General features: G+C 37.4%; 1 protein-coding gene across 10 annotated transcripts in view; it reads left to right on the forward strand.

The window, feature by feature from the left end:
- Window positions 1-1,445: 1,445 nt before the first annotated feature.
- ICE2 (interactor of little elongation complex ELL subunit 2) overlaps window positions 1,446-25,523 on the forward strand; it is a 66,557-nt gene continuing 42,479 nt past the window's right edge. For 4 of the 10 annotated variants that reach the window (XM_060417842.1, XM_027971774.3, XM_060417840.1 and 1 more), the window contains exons 1-8: window positions 1,513-1,597; window positions 2,517-2,648; window positions 5,562-5,666; window positions 11,224-11,485; window positions 12,398-12,517; window positions 24,110-24,247; window positions 24,851-24,967; window positions 25,149-25,308. In XM_060417842.1, the coding sequence (XP_060273825.1) occupies window positions 2,608-2,648; window positions 5,562-5,666; window positions 11,224-11,485; window positions 12,398-12,517; window positions 24,110-24,247; window positions 24,851-24,967; window positions 25,149-25,308 (943 nt within the window). In that variant the 5' untranslated portion in view covers window positions 1,513-1,597; window positions 2,517-2,607. The other 6 variants (XM_060417843.1, XM_060417841.1, XM_042252370.2 and 3 more) reach the window with 3 other exon arrangements.

Genomic DNA, 25,523 nt, shown 5'->3' on the forward strand with positions numbered 1-25,523 from the left:
TATATATATATATATATATGTGCTACCATTTAGCAACAAAACAATTACTAATACTTGGTACAACATAGATGACCCTCAAAAATGGATGATCTACTAGGAGAAAAGAATCCAGATGCAAAAGACTATATGCTGTATAATTCTGTTTATCTGAAGCATCCAGAAAAGGCAAGTCTGTAGAATTATGAAGCTGCTTAGTGTTTGGCCAGAGATAAAGGTGGGAAGGGAGATTAACTGAAAAGGAGCACATAAGATTTCTCAGGGCAATGGAGATGTTCTAAAACTTGGTAGTGTTGATAGTTGCATAGCTGTGCACTTAACTAAAAATCAGTGAATAACTGAAGTAAATTTTATGGAACATGGATTACACCTCAATTAAAAACTATTTTACACACACACACACACACACACACACACACACACACACCGTGTTTTCGCTATAACTCAAAGAATTCTTTGGCATGGCATAAAGACCCTCTTAGGCCCCTCCCTTTTCCCGGTCTAATTGCCTTCACTTCCCCAACACTGTGATCCAGTAGCTGTTCTCCTCCCCACAACATGCAACACTGTTTCATACTTCTGTGCTCTTCCCACCAAACCACAGCCCCTTTATCCAGTGAACTCCTAGTAGTCCTTCAAGACCCAGCTAAATGAAACTTCTCTGAAGTAGTCTCTAAATTGTCTCAGTCAGAATGAGTTCCCTCCTCATTGGGTTCCCATAGTATCTATAATGTGCGTGCGTGCACACGCACGCACGCACACACGCCACTGAAATAAACACAACATGAGAGCGTGAGCTTCAATTTTATTTAGGGACTTACTGAAGAGTATAATCCAGGAGACTGCCTCTTAGCTCCAAGGAACCAAAGAGGTAAGGGGACAGGTCAGTACACATGTGATATTCTGGAAGGGAGATGTAAGCAAGCAAACCTTCTTGGTAAAAGGTTGCTGCTAGTCAAGAGAAACAGACAGCTTAACGGTTGTAGGGCTTTTCGACGTATAGGAAAATGCATTTAATCCTGTCAAAAAACTATTGAATAGGCACTCCATGCTCACACACACGTGCTCACAATAGCTCTATTTTATTGATGAGTCAGTTAAGACACTTGAGTAAAGTCACAATAAAGTCTGGGTATTCCCAGTACTGTACTTGTCACCTGTCCTCCTTCCAATTTACCATACCCTCAAGGTGGAGGACTTTCTAGGGACAATATGCAGCCCGGAGAAGGAAATGGCAACCCACTCCAGTATTCTTGCCTGGAGAATCCCAGGGACAGAGAAGCTTCGTGGGCTGCCGTCTATGGGGTCGCACAGAGTCGGACACGACTGAAACGACTTAGTAGCAGCAGCCCCTTAAGCGAGTGTCCAGCAAATCCTGTCTCAGCTTCCAAGGCAGACTACCAGCAGTCTGGGCACCTGGAGAGGGCCCCGCCCACTGCGTCACTGGTGACGCCATCACGCAGGGTCGAGGCGGCGCCGCCGCGTCCTTTAAATACGGCCTTCCTAGGGTGCGCGAGCGAGAGAGAAAGGAGACGGGCGGGGAGTGTGTTTTTGTTTCGTGGGGGTCGCGGTCTGGGCCAGAGCCGCCGCGGACCACGAGGTGGGCGGCAAGGCAGCTTCGTGACGGAGACGCGGTGGGGAGGGCGCGCTCGTGAGAGTCGGGAGGCGGGAACATGGCGGCCCATCGGCCGTCCGGGACCCTGCACAGCTAATGCTAACGCAGACCTGTTCTCCGGCTTTGCTGGCCGATTTCTTACCTCCCTGGAACCTTGTTTCTCCTTTGGTTCCCTTTCCCTCAGCCTGCCTTCTGTCTTCCTCGGCTCTCTTTCCCCAGCCCCTCTCCGGGCAAAAGTGTGGAAGGTGGGTTCAGTAGGAACAGGTGAGGCCCGTCCGTTACTGAGAGAGAGACTCTAGCGTTTGACTGCGTTGCTCACAAACTCGTATCTGTACGCACAGGGTGTCAGGAGATGCACTGAACTTGGAGTGTTGATGTTCAGACCAGATTTGTAGTGCTAATGATTCCTCTTCTTGATCCCGTTAAGTGCCACTTAAGTTATCTAGACCTCAGTCTTCGCAAAAGTGAGGTTCTGTTTGAAAGATTTTTGATATCCAGGGCGTCTGCCCTTCGTCGCTCGCCAGAATTTGCCCCATAATTATCTTTGGGAAGGTGGAAGCATGATTTATTTTGGCAGTAAGGGAGTCGGGGCAGGGGGCTGAGTCAAGACATACATCCCGTGCCCGAATGGGATTTAGTCTGTAAGCAATGAAAACGCCAATCTGTTTCCGTCTTTATTTTCGCGAAGTTCCTGGAATAAGTTAAATGGAGAAGGACTGATCCTGTGTCAGCTTCGCGGTTCTTCCTCAAAGACCTTGGAAATATTCATCTGTCTGCTCTTTTTTTTTAAGTGTCTGTGTCGGATGAGAGTAGGTGTTAGGAACAGGTTCTTGCCTCATCTGAGTTAACAGTATCTGGCCCACCAATCACCTAATTCTGTTCTTGATCTTTGGTTTTTCCTCAGTTGAGTGCAAATTCTGGAGAAATCTTCCTTTAAGAGCCTGCACTGCCAGGCAGCAGAATTGTGAACTAGAGTGAAGGAGAAATCTAGGAATATGAATTCCATGATGGCCATGGGTGAACCAAGGTTGAACTGGTGAGTTACATCTGTTTGTAATCCCCTAAAGTGGATTGAGGGGCTTTCCAGGTGGCTCTGCTGTAAAGAATTCAGCTACCAATTCAGGAGACACAGGTGCAGTCCCTGGGTCAGGAAGATTCCCTGGAGAAGGAAATAGCAACTTGCTCCAGTATTCTTACCTGGAAAATTCCAGGGACAGAGGAGATTGGCAGGCTGCAGTCCATGGGGGTCTTAAAGAGTCAGACACAACTGAGGGACTGACTAGGCACCTACGGAATGAGATTGAAGTGGGTCTGGTGACTAATCAGAAAAGCAGGGTATCTGGCCTGAAGAGATCTGGAGGAAACAAGAGGACAAATTTAGTGGCTTAAGAGTTTATGATTCTCATCTACACCTACTGAGCAGTTTTGAGTTATTTTTGACTGTACTTCGTCTCTTAAAGTGATGACAATTCAGCATTTAGATTGTGTCTGTATGTATAAGTCCATTGTGTATTTATTGTTGGTCTTAGTGAAGGAGAGATACTGGAATATTCTTGTATTCAAGAACCTAGTCCATATCTGTACAAGTAATAGACCTTCTTTAAGAATTGACAAGCTTTTTTTTTAATATTGGAATCTATGCTGCTGCTGCTGCTGCTGCCAAGTCACTTCAGTTGTGTCCGACTCTGTGCGACCCCATAGAGGGCAGCCCACCAGGCTCCCCCATCCCTGGAATTCTCCAGGCAAGAACAGTGGAGTGGGTTGCCATCTCCTTCTCCAATGCAGGAAAGTGGAAAGTGAAAGTGAAGTCGCTCAGTCGTGCCCAACCCTCAGCAACCCCATGGACTGCAGCCTTCCAGGCTCCTCTGTCTGTGGGATTTTCCAGGCAAGAGTACTGTATCAAGGGATAATGTAAATGCATAGACTATTTTAGAAGTGTATGAGACCATCCCAAATAAAAGACTCTATTAAGTAATATATTGGCAATAGAAATCTAATGTATGTGCTACTTTAGGTCAATTTAACACACATTAACTGAGCATCTATACTAGTGAAGTAGTTTGCTAGCAGAGGAGAATATAAAGGTTACAAGAGACAACAAAGATAGCTAAGATAGCACCTGACTCAAAGATTCAATCAGTATGTATTCTGGTATAATGTAGATGATGATATTGTGTATAATGATGTAATATAATTCATATTGCTTCACTGGCAATCATATTACAATATAGAAATGTCATCTAAGTAACATGCTATATACCTTCCATTTACAAAATGTAACAGGTCACATTTATCAAATAAAATCAGTATGTGCTTAATAAGTACTTGCTTATTGCAAACAGTGCTCCCTTCCTCCAAGGAGCTCACAATCCCTGGGGCCTGTGACTTTGTTTTTGTATGTTATGCAAAAATTTTAGAATTTAATGAGATGTCACAGATACAGTACCATAGCAAGTAATAAGAAACTACCCTGGTGTATAGCAAATAAGATTTTAACATTTTATTGTTTGTACATTAATCATTGTTTTTTGGATAAACACCTTTAGAAATAAAAATGAATATGGTGCAAATATGCTAGATTTCCCATTTTAGGAATGGCCAGCTGCAGGTGCTATTTGATCAGATTGTTCTGTTGTAAGTTCCTAGAGATATGCTCGTTTATGTTTCTTGCTATAAAGAATATGTTCAAATGCAACACGGATGCTCTTCTATACTGTGACATTGTGAAACCAAATGTGGTTCAGGGCCTTTGCATTGCCTTTGCATTGCATTATAGACCTTGGAACTGTCCTTTTCTATAGAATCCTACTAATTTTTGGCCTCCCTAGATTAATGGGTCTCAGTGTATTTAATTTTTAAATTGTTTCCTTCAACCAGCATTTATTTGACGCTTACTAGATGGAAAGCCTTGACAACAGTATGTTAGTCTGTAAATTAATTACAATATGGAAAATCATATATGACCTTACAGGTGGTTTTAGTAGAGGCACACTATTGATCACATTTGCCAAGTAAACAGAAATAGCTGGATAATCAGTCTTTGTAGTGTTCTTTGGCCAAGCACAATAGTTAATGAGGCAAAAATAAGTTGAGAAACATTTTCTTTGTGCAATCAAACAGCTTAGTGTTATGCCACAGAGCCTAAGATGAGTGCTAAAGTAAAAAACAAGGCTGATTATTGAAATTGGAGAATTTCAGAATGGGCCTAGCTTAAAAACTATACAAGAAATAAAACATCTAAACTCACACATCTGGTTCAGTTAAGTCACTCAGTCATGTCCGGCTCTTTGCAACCCCATGAATCGCAGCACGCCAGGCCTCCCTGTCCATCATCAACTCCCAGAGTTCACTCAGACTGACGTCCATCAAGTCAGTGATGCCATCCAGCCATCTTATCCTCTGTCGTCCCCTTCTCCTCCTGCCCCCAATCCCTCCCAGCACCAGAGTCTTTTCCAAAGAGTCAACTCTTTGCATGAGGTGGCCAAAGTACTGGAGTTTCAGCTTTAGCATTATTCCTTCCAAAGAAATCACAGGGCTGATCTCCTTCAGAATGGACTGGTTGGATCTCCTTGCAGTCCAAGGGACTCTCAAGAGTCTTTTCCAACACCACAGTTCAAAAGCATCAATTCTTTGGCGGTCAGCTGTCTTCGCAGTCCAACTCTCACATCCATACATGACCACAGGAAAAACCATAGCCTTGACCAGACGGACCTTAGTCAGCAAAGTAATATCTCTGCTTTTGAATATACTATCTATGTTGGTCATAACTTTTCTTCCAAGGAGTAAGCGTCCTTTAATTTCATGGCTGCATCAAGTTAAAATATTAAGAGGTGATTTTCTGGGAAAGGAGAGGTTGGGGACATGTAGTTTTAAATTGCAGTTGTAATTGCTCATTAATCTAGCCTGATATTTCAGTTGTCAAATCCAAGTAAATTACTTTGTTTTTCAGGGATGTTTCACCAAAAAATGGTCTTAAGACGTTTTTTTCTCGAGAAAATTATAAAGATCAGTCCATGGCTCCAAGTTTAAAAGAACTATGTATTTTATCTAGCAGGTAATATACTTATTTATTTGGTTATTTATATCCATATTTGATATTTTTCTGATACTTGAAGTTTTATATCTACCTGTCTATATCCACTATGAAACATTTGAATTATAGGAATGTAAAAATTAGAAAATAGAGGAACTTAGTATCCTCAAAAGACCACTCTTTGGTGTACATATGTAACATCTTTTAAGACCTTTCTCTACACATGCATATTAAACAGATGCATATTGAAATGGGGGTAATTCCTTGGATATCCAGGGATTAGGACTCCATGCTTTCACTGCTGAGGGCTTGGGTTCAATCCCTTGTCAGGGAACAAGCTATGCGGTATGTGGCCCAAAAAAAGAGGGACGGGTGGGGGTGGAAATCACACTATAAATACTATAAACACTATAAAACTTTTGCAATTTGGTTTTTTTCATTTAACATAATACTTTAGGTATTTTGTGCCCCTACATTATTTCAGTCTTCTTATGGCTGCATATTACTTTACAGAGATACTTTTAATTCTTTTAGTTACATTGTACAATGTTTGTGCAGTTTTAAACAGTAACATTTATAAATTTCTTGTAATTATTTCTATAAGATAAATTTATAGAAATTGAATTATTTGGGTGGATACTATAAACACTTCATATTTTAATAGATACCACCTAATTGCCATAGATTTCATACCACCAAATTTCTGGTATGAAAATGTATATTGTGACAATAATAATTTCCCCTTCTCACTGCTTACCTGCCTATAACAGCTCTTCTTTCCTTTGTGATTGGCTGCTTCTACTGTATTGTGGATGAATCTTAAAACTGAGTCATGAAGTTTACTAGAAAGAAATGATAATATGCCAGATGAAGAATTGGAGCTCCCCTAGGAGAACTCAATGTTTGCTTTCATCTTTCTCCACTCCTTTTGGAATGGAGGAAACATATTTCCACTCTCTGCATGGAATGGGACCCCATCTTTTCCACTTTTTCAGTATCCTGTCAATTAGCATCCTCTGTTACTCCCACTTCTCTCTTTTGTTTTTGGGTGGGAGGCACTTTGGTTAAGTGGTGCAAACTTGCAGGATCTTAGTTCTTCAACCAGGGATCAAACCAATGCCCCCTACAGTGGAAGCTCAGTCCTAACCACTAGACCATCAGGTCTTTGTTCCCTCTTTGTTCTCTCTTGATCAGTAGTTAAGCATGCTCAAGTTTGTCATGTCTCAATCCCTAAATTTCACAGTCCCTCCTAGTTAGTTTGTTACCTCTTCTCTCGTTTGTACTTAGACTTCTTTGTACTTGTATATGCTTGCTGGGAGGACATGAGGGACAAAAAGGCTATAAGACCTACAGAAAACAGTTAACAAGATAGCATTACCAAAAATTACTTTAAATGGATGAAATGCTTCAGCCAAAAGACAGATTTGGAGCATCTATTTGAGAAACAGAATTGGGGGGGTGGGGCAGGGGAAACACCTTCCCTTAACTGCACATCCTGTTGCACTTACCTTCACTGAACATCTCACTATGATCTGTCTCCTACCCTCATTGTTAAAGCTACTCCACTAAAGATAATGAGCTGTTTTCTATGGCAATATCTCACTCTCCAATTTTCCTCCTAGTTTTCTGGTGACTGTGATATATTTTAGTGGAATCAATTCATTGCTACCACTGATATTCATTTAGGCTGTTTTCATTCCTCTACTGTTACAAAACAGTGAGCATCCTTTTTATATACATGCTGGTGTAAGGATACATTCCTATGAGAGGAAGATGCGTGTGTGATTCTAATTTTTATAGCTATTGCCAGATTGCCATTAAAAACATTAAACAAGTCCTTTTTTTTATTCCATCAGATAAATAGATAAGTTCAAATAAAGGCAAGCAGAAATTGTATTAATAAGACACTTTCAGAAATGAAGAGGCAGTTTCCGGAGCAACATTTCTTGCCAAAGTGCATAATTATTGTCTTTGCAAGTATCAACTACAAAAGGTTAAGACCGTAAATTCCTTATCGGTGTGCACCTATGAATATTTTTCAGAAGCTATTTCTGTTATCTAACTTGTACCATTTCTTGGAGATAACTAACTTCTAAAACTTATCACCAGGTAGACAACTGCCTTTGTTGATTTGAATCAAAGAATGCCTACCAATACTCATGTCCTGAGATTTAGTGCACATATATCTTTACTCTTAAAAAAAAAAACAAAAAACTCACTTTTATTAACTTTTATCTCAGGCTCATCTTTCCAGACTAAAAATTTCCAGTATTAGTCTTATTCATTCTGCTGCTGCTTCTTAAATATTTTATGATTCTTTGTCAATCTGTTTCTACTCAGCATATCCCAAGTGTGGGTTATAGTCTGAAATATGTAAAGGAGAGGACATATTACTGGAAGCTGAGTACACTTAACTCCTAAAATCTTTTTCTTATAGTAAGAATGAATTTTCAGACTATATTTAATTACCAGTTTTCTTGATGAAAAAAACTATAAAGAATGTAAATTTATTAGCCCTAATTTTGCAATTTTTTATGTTCTGTAAATAACATACTTGGGAAAATAGTGATACCTCTGTTTATGCTACTTTCAACAACATGAGGTTTTTATTCAACCCTTCTCCCTCCAATAAAAGGTAAAAATTTGCCTTTAAAAAAATTAGTTTCTGGTTATAGATATTTGTAACTGAGTTTTAAGGCAGCAAAAGGGAAAGTAGCTTCAAATACAAAAAAAGGAACAAATTTTAACATGTTTAGTGTACATAAGTAAATCAAATTCAGTGGGTACAGGTAGACTTGAGATGGGAGCTACAGGTACCATTTCCAAATGCTACTTAAAGAAGCTGCCCAATCCAGGAGACTTTAAAGCATGGGAAGCAAAAAGTTTTGAATTCTGCCTTTTTTCCATAGAAACTTAAGGTAAAAAAGGAGAATGGGTAGTTGACAAAATGAAGGAAGAAAACTTCAAACTATCAACTTAAGTTAAATATAATGCTGTAAATGTGGATAGAGAAACCCTGTCGGATGCTTTTGGCTTGCACCCTGATGAAGATTTTGACAGCATTGCACACAGAAATGATCTTGATGTACTGCCATTTCATTCTTTGCTGAATGTAGCCAATTTAAACTGCTAGAATTTCTTGACATTCCTACGCTGGCATATCTGAGTCAGCATCTTGTTGCTGCAGCAGCTTAATTAAATTTGCTAGTTTGTGCCACAAGGACAGACATGTTCTCATATTCAGAGAGACAGCTGTGAAGCAGTATTGTTAAGAGTTGCGGACACAATACTGTTAGGTTTGAATAGCTCTCAAGACATTTTCTAGTGAGAAATCAATTTGCTGTAATACATTTTTCCCAAGATCAGCAGTTAATATTCATTTTATTAGCCTAAAATATGCTTATTTTTTATACAGTTATTGGAGAAACTTTAGTAGCTAAGTATGTCTTCACCTCTATTATTTTCAGAGTCAATCTAAGCATCCTTATTTTAATTTGCAATATTCTTTTTCTGTTCACTAACCTGCTCTCTTGATTAGTTTTCTATACAGAGTTTAGTTCTAAAAGAGTAGTCTTGAATATTTTGCTTATTGGGGGGAGTCTTAAGTCTTTTTTTTTTTTAAGAATTTTGAAATTTTTACCATATTTATTCTAGTATTTTAAGGGTGCTCTAAAACACGTTAGTGGTAGTTTTAGATGGGGTTTGTCTCACCCTTCATCCAGACACAGATATTGGTAATTCTCAGACTTACGAGGCTGAAATTCTCCTACTTTGCATGACAAATGTTAATAAGAAATAAGACGCCTCTTTGCTATGAGTTGGAATTCATAGATATTAGTAGCCACAGACATAATACTTTAAAATAATGCTTTATATAAATGTGAAATAAAAGGAAAATCATTTTTATCATGTGCAATAGTAGATGCTACTGCATTAGAAGATTTAATGAAGCAGTCAGATGTACCAGCTAACGTGAATAAAATTGGATTTAAGATAAACTATGTCCCCAAAAAATCATAAAAATAAGAGTAAAATTTATTGCTGGATAAATAATAATACAGTAATAATAACAGACCACAGTTATTTGTATATGAGAAGGGAAAGTTTGAAATGACCTCTGAATGTTGGGCAGGACACTACCACACATAAAAATCTAGCATTCCTGACCTCTAAATGCCTTCTATTCTTCTATTTTGGGACAACCCAGATATATGCACAGGATTCCAGAAGGCTCTGAGGGTTAATACTGTTAGATTGAGAATCATTGCTCTGGATATTTCTTTCCCCTCCCCTTTCTTCCTCTTAATCCCTGGTTTCCATATCCTTAGGATTCTCCCCAGTCACCTAGTCAATATGTTCAGTTTGGAAACCCGAGGTCTCCATAGTCACATTGTATTGATATACATATTTACTTCTGTTTCTTCCCCATTCGTTTGCCTGACCCACTTGATTATAAAATACTAGAGAGTAGAGACTTATCGTGCTTAGTGTTGGTTGTATGTCTACTACCCAGCATAGGGCTGGCATGTGGTAGTCACTCAAATACTAATGAATGGAGAAATGAAGAATGAATCAGCAGACATTCATTCTTTCATTACTTTCCCTTCCTTTTGGTTATTGTTGTTTAGTTTGGAACCAAATCATAGGGTACAATTACTGTGGTGGAAATTAAAGTTGCAGAGGCTAAGACAATGTAGTTTTGTGTGTGTAATTTAAGACTCCTATGAAAAATGTAGATTATAACACTGAATAGCCGTAACAGAGACAGAATATGTACCAGGTAAGAAATTTGTGTTCATGTACCTTAACTGGGTTAATAAGGTGATTTTTTTTTTTAAATTGGGGGTAGCGTTTTGGAAATAAATATGGTAACAGATTCTCTAGCTACTCACTATTTTTTCTTTAGTGCCTTTCACTATAGATATGCCAAGATTTCCTGTGTTTATACAAGACATTTCAATCGACTCAGCCATGTGCATGAGTGATAGAGGATTGTACAACTTTTTTCAGACAACTATTGCTTCCATAGAATATATCCACACAGTGTTCAGACTTTCTTTTTAATTGTTGAGATAATAAATGCAGAGGAAACCAGAAAATTTAGAATCTCAATGAATTTGTGAATTGCAAGATTGTGACCTCATCCTATCCTGTTCCTTGTGGCTTTTGTTCACTACGTTAACTGATAAATCTTATTGAAGATTTTAAGTACTAAAAAGCAACTTACATTGTAATAAAATGTAAATCCAAAATACCTGCATATATAATTGGCAGGAGTGATTAACCCCTCTTCAATAAAGGGGAGAAACTTCCAAACTGAATAACTTGTTTAAGGATATGCCTCTTCCTCTCCATCAGATAATTGAAGGTAGACTTGTGATATGATCCTATCCTACAGAATACTTAATTCATACTAAATGACTAAATATCAAAATGCAGGTGGCAGAGTTAGAGAATAATTCAGAATTTAGTCTGTTAATCACTCTATATTCTCCATGGTGATTGACAATCATGAAATTTCATGATAGTAATCTTCTTGTGAAAAGCACATATTTGTTATCTGTATTTTTTTTTCCAGACGTATAGGAGAAAGTTTGAATGCCTCAGCAGGTTCTGTAGAAAATGAGCCAACAGTTAATTCAGCAGCTCAAGCAAAGGAAAAAGTTAAAACCACAGTTGGAATGGTTCTTCTTCCAAAACCAAGAGTTCCTTATCCTCGTTTCTCTCGTTTCTCACAGAGAGAACAGAGAAATTATGTGGATTTATTGGTTAAATATGCAAAAGTCCCTGCAAATTCCAAAACTGTTGGAATAAATAAAAATGACTACTTGCAGTACTTGGTATGTATTCTGTTTTTCAACTTCCATAAAAAATATTTAAAAGCTAGGAAGTATTTTAAATTTGCTTTTCTTTTTAGGTACAATAAATATTATTAATAAAAATTTAAAATAAAAGGAATTTAATTGACAGAATATTAATTATTTAATTCTGTTCTTTATTCTATTATAGTTAAGGCATTTTGTTCTAGTTCCGAGTATATTTCACCCTAGTTCACGTTAAGTACTAGTAGTAGAACTTTACCTTGAATCACTTTAAAATTTTTGTGTAATTATTACTTTAGTTAAGTAGTTTCCGAATTCTCAGTTATGTGTTGCTGTGTTGACCATCACTGTTGCAAACTCATTGTTCATATCTGTGATCATTTCCTTGAGATAAATTCTTAGAAATACAATTACCAGATGAAAAACTGTACATGTTCTTAAGGCTTTGAGCTGCAGTTATACATGAGCAAATCGTTCTGCAGTAATTTTAAACCGATTTGTATGTACCACTATTGTACAAAGGTTTTTCCAGAATATCTTCACTAATACTGAACATATGGGGGAAAAATAGCAATCTCTTGCTTTATAGCATAATGGTTACTAATGAAAATAAACACTTTGCATGTGTTTATAAGCCATTTCTAATTCTTGTTTTGTAACTTGCCTATTCATATGTGTACTTATTTTATCATTTGAGTGTTTGTTCCTTTTTATGTTAATTCAGAACATTTTATTAAATTAATATATTGATTTCTGATAGTAGTGTTAGTCATCAGCTTTTCTCTTTTTGCACAGTTAACTGTTTTGTGATTTCTGCTCTGGATATGATAATTTAAGTTCAAATTATTAATGCAGTGATTGAGAAGTGATTGTTTTTAACCAGGTGTCTTATTCCAAGCTGTGTCTATTTTTTTTTTTTTTCAAAATCAGGAAATGAAAAAACATGTGAATGAAGAAGTTACAGAATTCCTAAAATTTTTGCAGAATTCTGCTAAGAAATGTGCCCAGGATTATAATATGCTTTCTGACAACGCTCATCTCTTCACAGAGGTAAAGAAAAATCACATTTATTTAAGCTGCCAAGTGATAGGCAAGCAGAATTTTAAAATGTGTGATGATTTTCCAAAAGTATATATTAATGTTGTCAAATTAGAGACCAAATTGTATATAGGTCTTTTATTCATCATGTATTTAAGTGATGGAAACACTAGAAATAATAACATCTCAAAATCAGACACTACAGCATATTCATATATTTTCTTTTAATGATCTAGCTACTGTATTTGAGTTGTATTTTACTCGTATAGATGATTTGATGTGATGAACTGATTTGCCTTATGAGAGAATGGGGTTTAAGGAGTTATCTTAGTCCTTAAAAATCTGAATGATCCTTTAGAACTGAGTCATAAATTTGTGTTCACTATCCTCATGGTAAACAGCCACCAGATGATAAATTTCATCAGATAATTTTATTATTATATTTAAATTATTCAGATATATTAGCAAAAAAAAAAAAGCATGTAAATCGCTCTGCCTTGCAACCTCCCATCATTTGTGGACATAGTAAAAATTTAGAGTTGTAGCATCCATCTAGAAATATCAACCCCATTCTGAATTATTTTTAAGCCTTTAAAACTAGTCTCTGTACAAATCAATTTGATACACTTAGTAGTATTGAACTCTACACTTAAAAATGGTTAAGATGTAGATTTTAAGGGTTTTTTTTTTACCACTTTTATAAAATAAACATGTTTATTAACAAAGGACATTATTTGAGAGCTAGCAATCAGCTTTAAGTCTTTTTATCCAGATTGACTTGGCAGCACATTGTCTTGTTACGTTTTGTATCTCACCCCAAAGACTCACCGATATTTAACTAATTTTTTATTGTTTTCAAATTTTAATTTTATGCTATGAAATGTACCTATGGAAAAGTATTTAGGACAAATATATATAGCTTTCCAACAAATAATTATATATTGAACACCTTTGTGACTCTTCCAAGTCAAGAAATAAAATATTACCATTAACCTGGAAGCCCTCTGTGTATCCATCCTAAATAATGTTTTCCCTTGTTGAAGAAATAATCACTGTGCCAAGTGACTGGTGTGATAATTTCCACGCCTTAAAAATTTTTTTTTTGGTCTTTCAGGCTTTCTTTTGTCTGTTTTTAAATTTTATGTGAATTGTTATTATTTTTAAATATTTATGTATTTATTTATCTGGCTGCATTGAGTCTTAGCTGTGGCACATGGGACCTCTGTTGTGTCATGTGGGATCTTTCATGGCAGGGCACAGACTCTCTAGTTGTGGCACGTAGGCTCCAGAGTGTGGCGTGTAAGCTTGGTTTCTCCATGGCCTGTGGGATCTTAGTTCTCTGACTAGGGATCAAACTCACAGACCCTGCATTGCAAGGTGTTTTCTTAACCAGTGGACCACTTGGAGAGTCCCCTCTTTGGTACTATGTGAACAGAATTCTTGCTTTACTCAATAGTATGTTAGTGAGTTTATGTATATGTATGTGTGTAGTTGTATTTAATTTATTTTCATTTCTGTACACTTACGAATGCACATAAATAGTTTATTCTGTTGATCAAAATTTGGGCTGTTTGTACAGGGAATAGAGTTACAGACTTGGGGAGAGGGGAGGAGAGGGTGAGATGTGTGGAAAGAGTAAGTAACATGGAAACTTACATTACCGTATATAAAATAGATAGCCAATAGGAATTTGCTGTATGGCTCAGGAAACTCAAACAGGGGCTCTGTATCAACCTAGATGGGAGGGATGGGGAGGGAGATAGGAGGGAGGCTCAAAAGACAGGGGATATATGCATACCTATGGCTGATTCATGTTGAGGTTTTCCAGAAAACAACAAAATTCTGTAAAGCAATTATCCTTCAATTAAAAAATAAATAAATTTTTAAAAATTGGGACTGTTTCTAGATTTGAGCTATTCAAGGCAGTGCCCCTGTGAAAATTGTCATACATGTCTCTTCGTGCACATGTGCACACATTTCTACTGGATATATGATTAGGAATGAAATTGTGGGTATAGAATAGGCACCTCTTCAACTTCAGTAGATGATGTTAGACTGTTTTCCAAACTGGTTATGCCACTCGACATTCTACCCATCAGATTTTGAGAAGTTTTTACTCCATATTTTCAACAAATTGATATTAGTCATGTTAGTTTTAATCAAGCTAGAGGATAGGGTGCTCTGTACAAAAGACTGTATATCTTTTCACGTGTCTTTTGGTCATTTCTTGTGAGTTGATTGTTCAGGTTTTTCCCTTTATTCTATAGTATTTTCCCTTTTTGTTACTAATTTGTGGGAGTTTTTTGAATATTCTAAATACAAAAGTTTTATGGCTTGTATGTGAAGAAAGCTGAGCGCCGAAGTATTGATGCTTTTAAACTGTGGTGCTGGAGAAGACTCTTGAGAGTCCCTTGGACTGCAAGGAGATCCAACCAGTCCATTCTGAAGGAGATCAGCCCTGGGATTTCTTTGGAAGGAATGATGCTGAAGCTGAAACTCCAGTACTTTGGCCACCTCATGCAAAGAGTTGACTCTTTGGAAAAGACTCTGATGCTGGGAAGGATTGGGGGCAGGAGGAGGAGGGGATGACAGAGGATGAGATGGCTGGATGGCATCACTGACTCAATGGACATGAGTCTGAGTGAACTCCAGGAGTTGATGATGGACAGGAAGGCCTGGCGTGCTGCGATTCATGGAGTCGCAAAGAGTTGGACACGACTGAGCAACTGAACTGATAGTAGTCCCTCCTTCAATGCAGTTTCACTTTCCTCAGTTTGAGTTATCCATGAATGGAAAATTGCAGAAATAATTCATCACATATCATTTTGAGTAGCATGATGAACTCTCAGCATCCTGCTTCAGCCCACCTGGAATGCAAATCGTCCTTTTGTCTAGCATCTCCCACCCATGAGTCTCTTAGTAACCACCTCGATTATCAGGTGACCGTTGAGGTAACACAGTGCTTGTGTTCAAGTCACCCTTACTTTGCTTGATAATAGCCCAGTAGTGCCAGTGTAGTGACGCTGGCAATTTGGGTATGTCATAAAGAAGCCACAGAGTGTTTCCTTTAAGTAAAAAGGTGAAAGTTCTGAACTTAGTAAGGAGAGAACAAAAATCATATGCTGCAGGTGCTAAAATTTACATCAGAAACGAATCTATCCATGAAATTATAACGAAGGAAAAAGAAATTTTTGTTTTGTTGCCCTACCTCAAACTGTCAAAAGTTACAGCTGCGGTGCTTAGTTAAGACTGACGAGACCTTGGTTTTGTGATGTTTTGAAGGCAGAGGCCACATGCCCATAACTTATTACAATATCACTATAATTCTCTTTTTATTGTTTTTAGTCTCTTACTGTGCCTAATTTTTAAATTTATCATAGATATATATGGGTAGGAAATGATATTTGGTTTTACCCATGATTTCGGACATCCACTGAGGATCTTAGAGTATATCCCCCCTGGATAAAGGAAACTACTGTATACATTGGAAATTTTTCCCTTTACCTGATAAAACAGTTTCTTTTAATCTACAAGTTACTTCCCATATTTTTTTTTTCCGTTTAACTATCTTATCAAGAACCTGGGGCATTTGACCTATAGACTTTCCTACAGTCTAGATTTTGATAATTACATATTCATAATAATCCTCAACATGTTTCTCGTTGCTCTATAGTTCTTAGAAATTGTCGACTGGATCCACAACTTGATCAGAATTATAGTCTTGCCAAAGGGATTGAACATATAGATGGTGGTGTATTCTTTAATCAGGTGACACATGTCTGATTTTGAGATGTTAGGGGCTATTGATGTTTAATGCTTGGATTCATTGACTCACTTGGTCTGCAAAATTATAAGATTCTATTTGCATCATTTATTTTTATTCATTAGTTGGAATAATTTTATAAAGATATTTTTCCTCATCTACTGTTTGGCTTCCCTTGTAGCAGAAAAAATGCCAGATTATCAGTTTTCAAAAACATAATTGGCCCCTTCTTACTTTACAATGGTGATCACTGTTTTTTTTTAATATTATTGAATCATGAAGATAAGTATATTTGATGGGTTTTAGTCCACTACAATTATCCTTTTTGAAACTCAGATAATACCAGCTTTGAACAGTGATGGGTTCTTCATACTGGCTTCGAGTCATTCTAGTAGTCTTTGAAGCTTGTTTTGTACAATACCTAACCGAGCCCTGGAATCAAGAATCTCCTAGAGCCTTAGTTTCTAGTGGTATTTCAAGACTGCAGTCTGGGCACTGGGGATGCTCACTGCACCTAGGTTGATCAGTGTTTCTGAGAACATTTCAGTTTATGGAGCTAGAAAAAGTATATTTTAAAGAGAAAAATGGACTTACGTGGTGGTCCACTGGCTAAGACTCCATGCTCCCAATTCAGGGGGCCTGGGTTCAATCCCTAATGAGGGAACTGTATCCCCCATGCCACAACTAAGACCCAGCACAGCCAAATAAATAAAAGTTTTTAAAGCTTTTTATTTTGTATTGGTTTATAGCCGATTAACAATGTTGTGATAGTCTCAGGCGAACAGCAAAGGGACTTGGCCATACATGTACATGTATCCATTCTCCCCAAAACTCCTCTCTCATCCAGGCTGCCACCTAACATTGAGCAGAGTTCCATGTGCATGTTCTTGTTGGTTATCCATTTTAAATATATCAGTGTGTACATGACCACACCAAACTACCTAGCTGTCCCCTATCCTTTTCAAACAGTGTATTTTCTCTGGATATATGCCCAGGAATGTGATTGTAGGGTCATATGATAATCCTGTCTCTTTCTTAAACCAACCTGCATTATTATTTTATATGGGCAATATTTATCTTCATTTAGCTACAAATTAGGACCTTTTTTTGCCTTTCCATCTCTTACTTTTCAAATATACTTTCTGAGATCCTCTTCATTATTCCTAAAATGCTTTATGTTCTAGATGTTGCTTTCGTGAAAATCTCCTGGTAGTGAATGATCTTTTTTGTTTACCTGGAAATATTTTTACTTTGTTCTCATTTTAATAAGATAGCTTTAGTCCATACATGGTTCTAAGTTGACAATTTGTTTTATTTCTCAGTGTTTGATGATATAATTCTGTTTCTGGCTCATGTATTATTATTGAAAAATGTTTAATTGTCAGTTTCTTTTAGGGAATCTTTTCTTTCTGATTGCTCTTTATTTTTGATATATTACAGTGTTATTACAATGTACTTTATAAAAAGAAAATCCTACTTGGTTCATTGTGTCTCTTTATCTGTATATTTAAATTCATAATCAATTCTTTAAAATTCTCAGCCATTTTCTTTTCTTCTTTTTTACTTTACAATGTTGTATTGGTTTTGCCATACATCAACATGGATCCACCATGGGTGTACACGTGTTCCCCATCCTGAACCCCCCTCCCACCTCCCTCAGCCATTTTCAATTAATTGCTTCTTTTTCATTTTCTCAAGTCTTTTTTTGGGATTCCCAAACTTACTAGGTTTCAGTCTGTCTTATATTTCTCTTTTTTTGGTGTGGTAAAATATATAACAGAATTTACCATTTTAACCATTTTTAAGGATCGTTCAGTAGCATTAAATACTTGAACACTGTTGTGAATAGATTTTCATTATTCATTCCCAAACTATTCCGTCTTCTCAAACTGAAACTATATTCATTAACTAATTCATCATTTGCCCTCCACCCAGTCCCTTACAACCACCATTCTACTTTTTATTTCTATGATTTTAACTTCACTAGATTCCTTATATAAGTGGAGTCGTTACAGTGTTTGTCCTTTGGAGATTGGTTTATTTTACTTAGCATAATGTCTTCAGAATTCAACCATGTTGTAGCTTGTGTCAGAATTTCCTTACCTTTTAAAAAAATTCATTTTAATTATGGTAAAATACATATAACATTAAATTTACTGGCTTAATCATTTTTTAAATGTGCAGTTCTATAGTATCAACTACATTCATATTTTTGTATGGCCAATCTCCAGAACTCTTTTCATCCTGTAAAACTGAGACTATCCCTGTCTCTGAACTGTTTCTATTCACAACACTTTCGAAACCATTTTTGTGGGATTTTTCCCTCATACCAATCGATTTTCTAACTCTTGAGACACTGAGCCCAGAGTTTCCATGACTCACCCCTGCCTTGAGTTCAATAATTGGGTAGAATGGCTTGGAGAACACAGGGAAGTATTTTACCCGCTATTTCCAGTTTAATATAAAGAATACAACTGAGGAACAGCCAAATGGAAGAGAAAGGTGCATAGCGCAAGTTGTGAGGGAAGAGGCACGGAGCTTCCATGCCCTTTCCAAGCACACTACCCTCCCAGACCTCCATGTCTTCAACCCAGAAGATCTCTGGATTCCGTTCTTGAGATTGTTGAGAGGGCTTCTATGGAGATTACTTAGTGATATGCTTGATCATATCATTGGCTACTTGTGACTAGCTGCCTATGGGCCTTTTGTCATCTCATTAGCATAAAGAAGACATTCTTGTCACTTAGGAGATTCCAAGAGCTTTAGGAGATCTATGTCAGGAATAAGGAACAAACGCAAACTAGTTCTTATTGTATCACACACCATTTACTTTCTGTCTCTAAATTTGTCTGCTGTAAATAACCCCATATAAGTGGAATCATATAGTATTTATCTTTTTGTGATTGACTTACTTTACTTACCATAATGTCCTCAAGATTCATCCAGCTGTAGTGTGTGGCAGAACTTCCTTTCTAAGGCTGAATATTCCATTGTATGTATATGGACATTTTGTTTATCCGTTCACCCATTGATGGACACTTGATTTGCTTCTGTTTTGAATAATGCTGCTGTGAATGTGGGTATACAGGTATCTATTAAGATCTCTGCTTCTCAAGCAGTAAATGTAGCACTCTGATGTTCAGCTCCCAACCTAATCTTAGAACTAGTTGAGACATTTGCTCTTGAGCCACTTCATGTGTTTCTTACTGCTCACTGCTCCCTGTTTTTCCTCATTGTAGGTATTTGCAGTTTATTTAGTTATGGTTCTTGGAGATTCTTCTCGCTTTTACCAGGCCCAGCAATGCATGAAAGTAGCTAGTTGTAACCTAGCAATGTTACTTGGATAACATTGCTAGGTAACCTATCTGAGTTATTTGTATAAGAGTGCTGTTCAAGATACTACTTTAGTATATTGCCAGAAGTAGTGTCTGTTAAATGTTAAGCTTGAAACATATATGAAAATGTATTTCATACATGTGATGAAAATGCAGTCTCTTAACCTCATTTGTTCACTCTTACTTGTTTTTCCAATGTAAACAACTGCTGCTGCTGCTAAGTCGCTTCAGTTGTGTGCGACTGTGCGACCCCATAGACGGCAGCCCATGAGGCTCCCCCGTCCCTGGGATTCTCCAGGCAAGAACACTGGAGTGGGTTGCCATTTCTTTCTCCAGTGCGTGAAAGTGAAGTCGCTCAGTCACGTCCATATTAATTAAAAATGTTAAATTAAATATTTTAAATAAGATCTTTTACTTACTTTATACCTACCAGCTGTGAAATACCTTTCAGTTCAGTTCAGTTCAGTTGCTCAGTCGTGTCCGACTCTGCGACCCCATGAATCGCAGCGTGCCAAGCCTTCCTGTCCATCACCATCTCCCGGAGTTCACTCAGACTCACGTCCATCGAGTCTGTGATGCCATCCAGCCATCTCATCCTCTGTCGTCCCCTTCTCCTCCTGCCCCCAATCCCTCCCAGCATCAGAATCTTTTCCAATGAGTCAACTCTTTGCATGAGGTGGCCAAAGTACTGGAGCTTCAGCTTTAGCAACATTCCTTCCAAAGAACACCCAGGGCTGATCTCCTTCAGAATGGACTGGTTGGATCTCCTTGCCGTCCAAGGGACTCTCAAGAGTCTTCTCCAACACCACAGTTCAAAAGCATCAATTCTTCGGTGCTCAGCCTTCTTCACAGTCCAACTCTCACATCCATACATGACCACAGGAAAAACCATAGCCTTGACTAGACGAACCTTAGTCGGCAAAGTAATGTCTCTGCTTTTGAATATACTATCTATGTTGGTCATAACTTTTCTTCCAAGGAGTAAGCGTCCTTTAATTTCATGGCTGCAGTCACCATCTGCAGTGATTTCGGAGCCCCCAAAAATAAAGTCTGGCACTGCTTCCACTTTTTCCCCATCTATTTCCCATGAAGTGATGGGACCGGATGCCATGATCTTCGTTTTCTGAATGTTGAACTTTAAGCCAACTTTTTCACTCTCTTTCAGTTTCATCAAGAGGCTTTTAGCTCCTCTTCACTCTCAGCCATAAGGGTGGTGTCATCTGCATATCGGAGGTTATTGATATTTCTCCCGGCAGTCTTGATTCCAGCTTGTGTTTCTTCCAGCCCAGCATTTCTCATGATGTACTCTGCATATAAGTTAAATAAGCAGAGTGACAGTATACAGCCTTGACGTACTCCTTTTCCTATTTGGAACCAGTCTGTTGTTCCATGTCCAGTTCTAACTGTTGCTTCCTGACCTGCATACAGATTTCTCAAGAGGCAGGTTAGGTGGTCTGGTATTCCCATCTCTTTCAGAATTTTCCACAGTTTATTGTGAGCCACACAGTCAGAGGCTTTGGCATAGTCAATAAAGCAGAAATAGATAATACCGTATAATATACCTGTTCACTTCAGTCGCTCAGCCCTGTCCGACTCTTTGCGACCCCGTTAACCTCAGCACACCAGGCCTGCCTGTCCATCACCAACTCCTGGAGTCCACCCAAACTCATGTCCATTGAGTTGGTGATGCCATCCAACCATCTCATCCTCTGTCATCCCCTTCTCCTCCTGCTCTCAATCTTTCCCAGCATCAGGGTCTTTTCAAATGAGTCAGCTCTTCATATCAGGTGGCCAAAGTATTGGAGTTTCAGCTTCAACATCAGTCCTTCCAATGAATACCCAGGACTGATCTCCTTTAGGATGGACTGGTTGGATCTCCTTGTAGTTGAAGTGACTCTCAAGAGTCTTCTCCAACACCACAGTTCAAAAGCATCCATTCTTCTGCGCTCAGCTTTCTTTATAGTCCAACTCTCACATCCATACACAACCACTGGAAAACCATAGACTTGACTAGAGGGACCTTTGTTGACAAAGTAATGTCTTTGCTTTTTAACATGCTGTCTAGGTTGGTCATAACTTTCCTTCCAAAGAGTAACTTTCCTTCCTTTTAATTTCATGGCTGCAGTCACCATCTGCAGTGATTTTTGGAGCCCAGAAAAATAAAGTCAGCCACTGTTTCCACTGTTTCCCCATCTATTTCCCATGAAGTGATGGGACCGGATGCCATGATCTTACTTTTCTGAATATTGAGCTTTAAGCCAACTTTTTCAGGCTCCTCTTTCACTTTCATCAAGAGGCTCTTTAGTTCTTCTTCACTTTCTGCCATAATCATGGTGTCATCTGCATATCTGAGGTTATTTATATTTCTCCCAGCAATCTTGATTCCAGCCCCTGAGAATAGGTATAAAACTGTCATAGATTTATACTGAATTTTTCTCTTGCCCTGATTACTAAGTAAACTTACTTAAAGAGCACTGTGACACTCAACAGAGTTTTACCCAGAAAGATGTTCAGATAAATATCTAATCAGGACAGTCTGTATGTCACATAGTTCTTATATATTGCTTTCTTTTGCATGTTCAAATTTTTGTAATGACTACTTTAGGACAGGAATGTTAGAGGTGAAAATTGACTAATATTATAAATGAGGAGCAAAGATATTATGCAGATCTGAGTTTGCAGTTAACTAGGTTTTTGTTGTTGTTTTTGTTGTTAATATTTATTTGGCTGCACCTGTCTTAGTTGCGGCATGTAGGATCTAGTTCCCTGACCAGAGATTAAACCCAGACCCCCTGCTTTGGGAGCACATATTGTCAGCCACTGGACCACCAGGAAAGTCCCTTGAGAAGGGTTATTGAAAACAAACAGATTCTCCACGTTATCCTACATATGCCTTAACTGCAAGTACTGTGTGTATGTGTGTTAATTGCTCAGTCACGTCCAACTCTTGCTTCCCCATGGACTGGAGCCTGTCCAGCTCCTCTGTCCCTGGAATTCTCCAGGTGGGAATACTGGAGTGGGTAGCCATTCCCGTCTCCAGGAGATCTTCCCAACCCAGGGCTCAAACCCAGGTCTCCTGCATTGTAGGCATATTCTTTACCATCTGAGCCACTGGTGAAGCCCAGTTGCAAATAATATCCTGAATTAAATATCAGAGTTATTATTAAAAAGCATAGAATTAAGGGGGAAATTGTGAAAGATAGCAGGGAGAGAGGATTAAAGAAGAGGAGAAGATACGAAACTATGTTTGAAAAGGTATTGGAGTAAGGATACTGATTTGTAATGACACATTTTATAAATGTCTGAAGGGAAAGGGGATATAAAATATAAAAGTGTACTTATTGCTAAAAGCTTTTGTAATATAAACTATATTCTAAAAGGTTCAAATTAAAGTTTATCAAGAGATGAAGAAAAAACATCCATTTGGTCCTCCATGTCTGCCAGTTCTGTGTCAGTCGATATGGATGGCTGATGGTACTATATACCATTTTATGTGAGCCATTTGAGCATCCTCAGATTTTGGTGTCCATGGGAGATTCCAGAGATACCGAGAGACAATTATATCTTAGAAGATAATGTAGTGTGTATGGTTTTACATTATTTACTCCGCTACCCCCTCCAAAATTGCTGCGCTTCTTTGAGTTATTTACATGTCATCACAAGTGGCATATATTCTGTTTGGGTGAAACAGTGACTTTTCCTTCCTCATTACATTTCCTTGTAAGTCATTAATATTTTGAGAACATTTTGGAGAGAAGAAAATACAAATTAGTTACAACCTTTCTCATTTAGTTTTTAGATTGACTATTAGAATAACCTGTAAGATTACTGCTTCATTAATTCATTGTGCTTGGAAATCTTTTTAGGATATTAAACTTATTTCTAATCATTCATGTAGCTGATTTTATTGCCACAAAGTATGTTAACATTTTCACATGTCTCTATTTCTTTGACAGTTTCTTAAATAGCATAGAAAATATGTCTTCGCTAACTTTAAGTTCTAGGGTTTCCTTGATAGCTCAGTTGTTAAAGAATACGCCTACAATGCAGGAGACCCCAGTTCAATTCCTGGGTTGGGAAGATCCACTGAAGAAGGGATAGGCTACCCACTCCAGTATTCTTGGGCTTCCCTTGTGGCTCAGCTGATAAAGAATCTGCCTGCAGTGCAAGAGACGTGGGTTCGATCTCTGGGTGGGAAGATCCCCTGGAGAAGGGAAAAGCTACCCACTCCAGTATTCTGGCCTGGAGAATTCTAATACAATTGCTACTTTTAGGGTTATTAAACATCATTTTTTAAAGAAATTAAGCGAAAAAGAATTGTTATGAAAAATAACAGTTTGAATCAAATAAAGAATATACAGTATGGCTGAGTTATTAGAAGTTCAGTTAATGAATGAGGCTCATACTTGAAATAAATAATTATATAGTCATATATAACTAAATTATTTTTGTTACATTGTTAGAGAAGTGCAGTAAAAATGAATTCTCTTAATTTTTAATGTTTAGCAAATTTTAAAAGCTTGTATTGAACAAGTGAAAAAGTATCCAGAATTCTATACTCTCCATGAAGTCACCAGCTTAATGGGATTCTTCCCATTCAGAATAGAGATGGGATTCAAGTTAGAAAAAACTCTTCTTGCGTTGGTAAGTTTTGTCATATGAAAATAAAAATAAACATATTTTTGTCTGAAATATCATTTATATTTCACTTAGAAACATAATTTAAATATATTTCAGTATTTATGCTTAAATTTTGAGCAGTAGCAAGATGTAATTTTTAAAATATGCAGCACATGTGTCCCCTTTTATTGTATGGCTACAAGTATTTGATGTTTTAAAAATTATTTCTACCAGCTTTATTTCTTGATTTTCTTAGTTTCTATCTTTTTTAATGTTCCTGAATACAAGCAAAAAGCCCCTTTAAAGGATTTTACTCATAATCGTATTGGAAGTACGTGTGTGGAGAAGATACCTTCTTTTACACTTGGTTATGACTTGTACTGAATAAAATGAGAGGTTAGAATTTAAAGTGACAGAGAAAATTCCATGGCATCCTTATCTTGGATCCTTTTTTAAAAACATACATATGGTGATTGTCAAGTAAAAAACATGAAAGTCTTGTCTTAAGGCTCTAAATTTGATAGTTTGCATTTAGTAGAATGAAGAATTTTAAGTTTAATGAAAAGATACTTCAGGAAAAAATATATCAAGATTTTTCTATAAAACATTCATTTTTTTCTTACTTAGGGAAGTGTAAAATATGTGAAAACAGTATTTCCCTCAATGCCTGCAAAGTTGCAGCTGTCAAAAGATACCATACCATCCACTGAAACACCAGAACAAATAGCTGCAGCTATGCATTATGTAAGTAGTAAGATGGTTTGGGATCTTCCTCAAAACTTTATGAAATAATCTTCTTTACCTCATAAAGTGCATGTAAACTGATTGTTCTAAAGTATCCTTTCTTCATTTCTCCCTTCTTCTCATTACTTAGTCAAAGTTTCCAAAAGTATAATCAAATAACAAGTTTTATGTTGTTTTTTAGGACATTAGTGAAGACCCAAATGCAGAGAAGCTTGTTGCAAGATACCACCCTCAGATAGCTTTAACGAGTCAATCATTATTTACCTTATTAAATAATCATGGACCAAGCTACAAGGAACAGTGGGAAATTCCAGTGTGTATTCAAGTAATACCTGTTGCAGGTGTGTGATTTGCCATGTCAAGTAATGTTCTCAAAAGAGGAGTTCAAACAGTTCTCTTTAAGCTCTCTAAATACAGGTGGTCATTTGTCAAATACAAAAAGCTTAAATTTTGATTTAAGGAGGATGTAAATTTGACAATTATGTTCAGGAGAACTTTTTATTATATAGTGCTGCTCTCGAATTGACTCTCATAAGTGAGTTATTAGATCTCCAGG

Source organism: Ovis aries, chromosome 7 (assembly GCF_016772045.2).
Source record: "Ovis aries strain OAR_USU_Benz2616 breed Rambouillet chromosome 7, ARS-UI_Ramb_v3.0, whole genome shotgun sequence".
NCBI classification, from domain to species: Eukaryota; Metazoa; Chordata; class Mammalia; order Artiodactyla; family Bovidae; genus Ovis; species Ovis aries.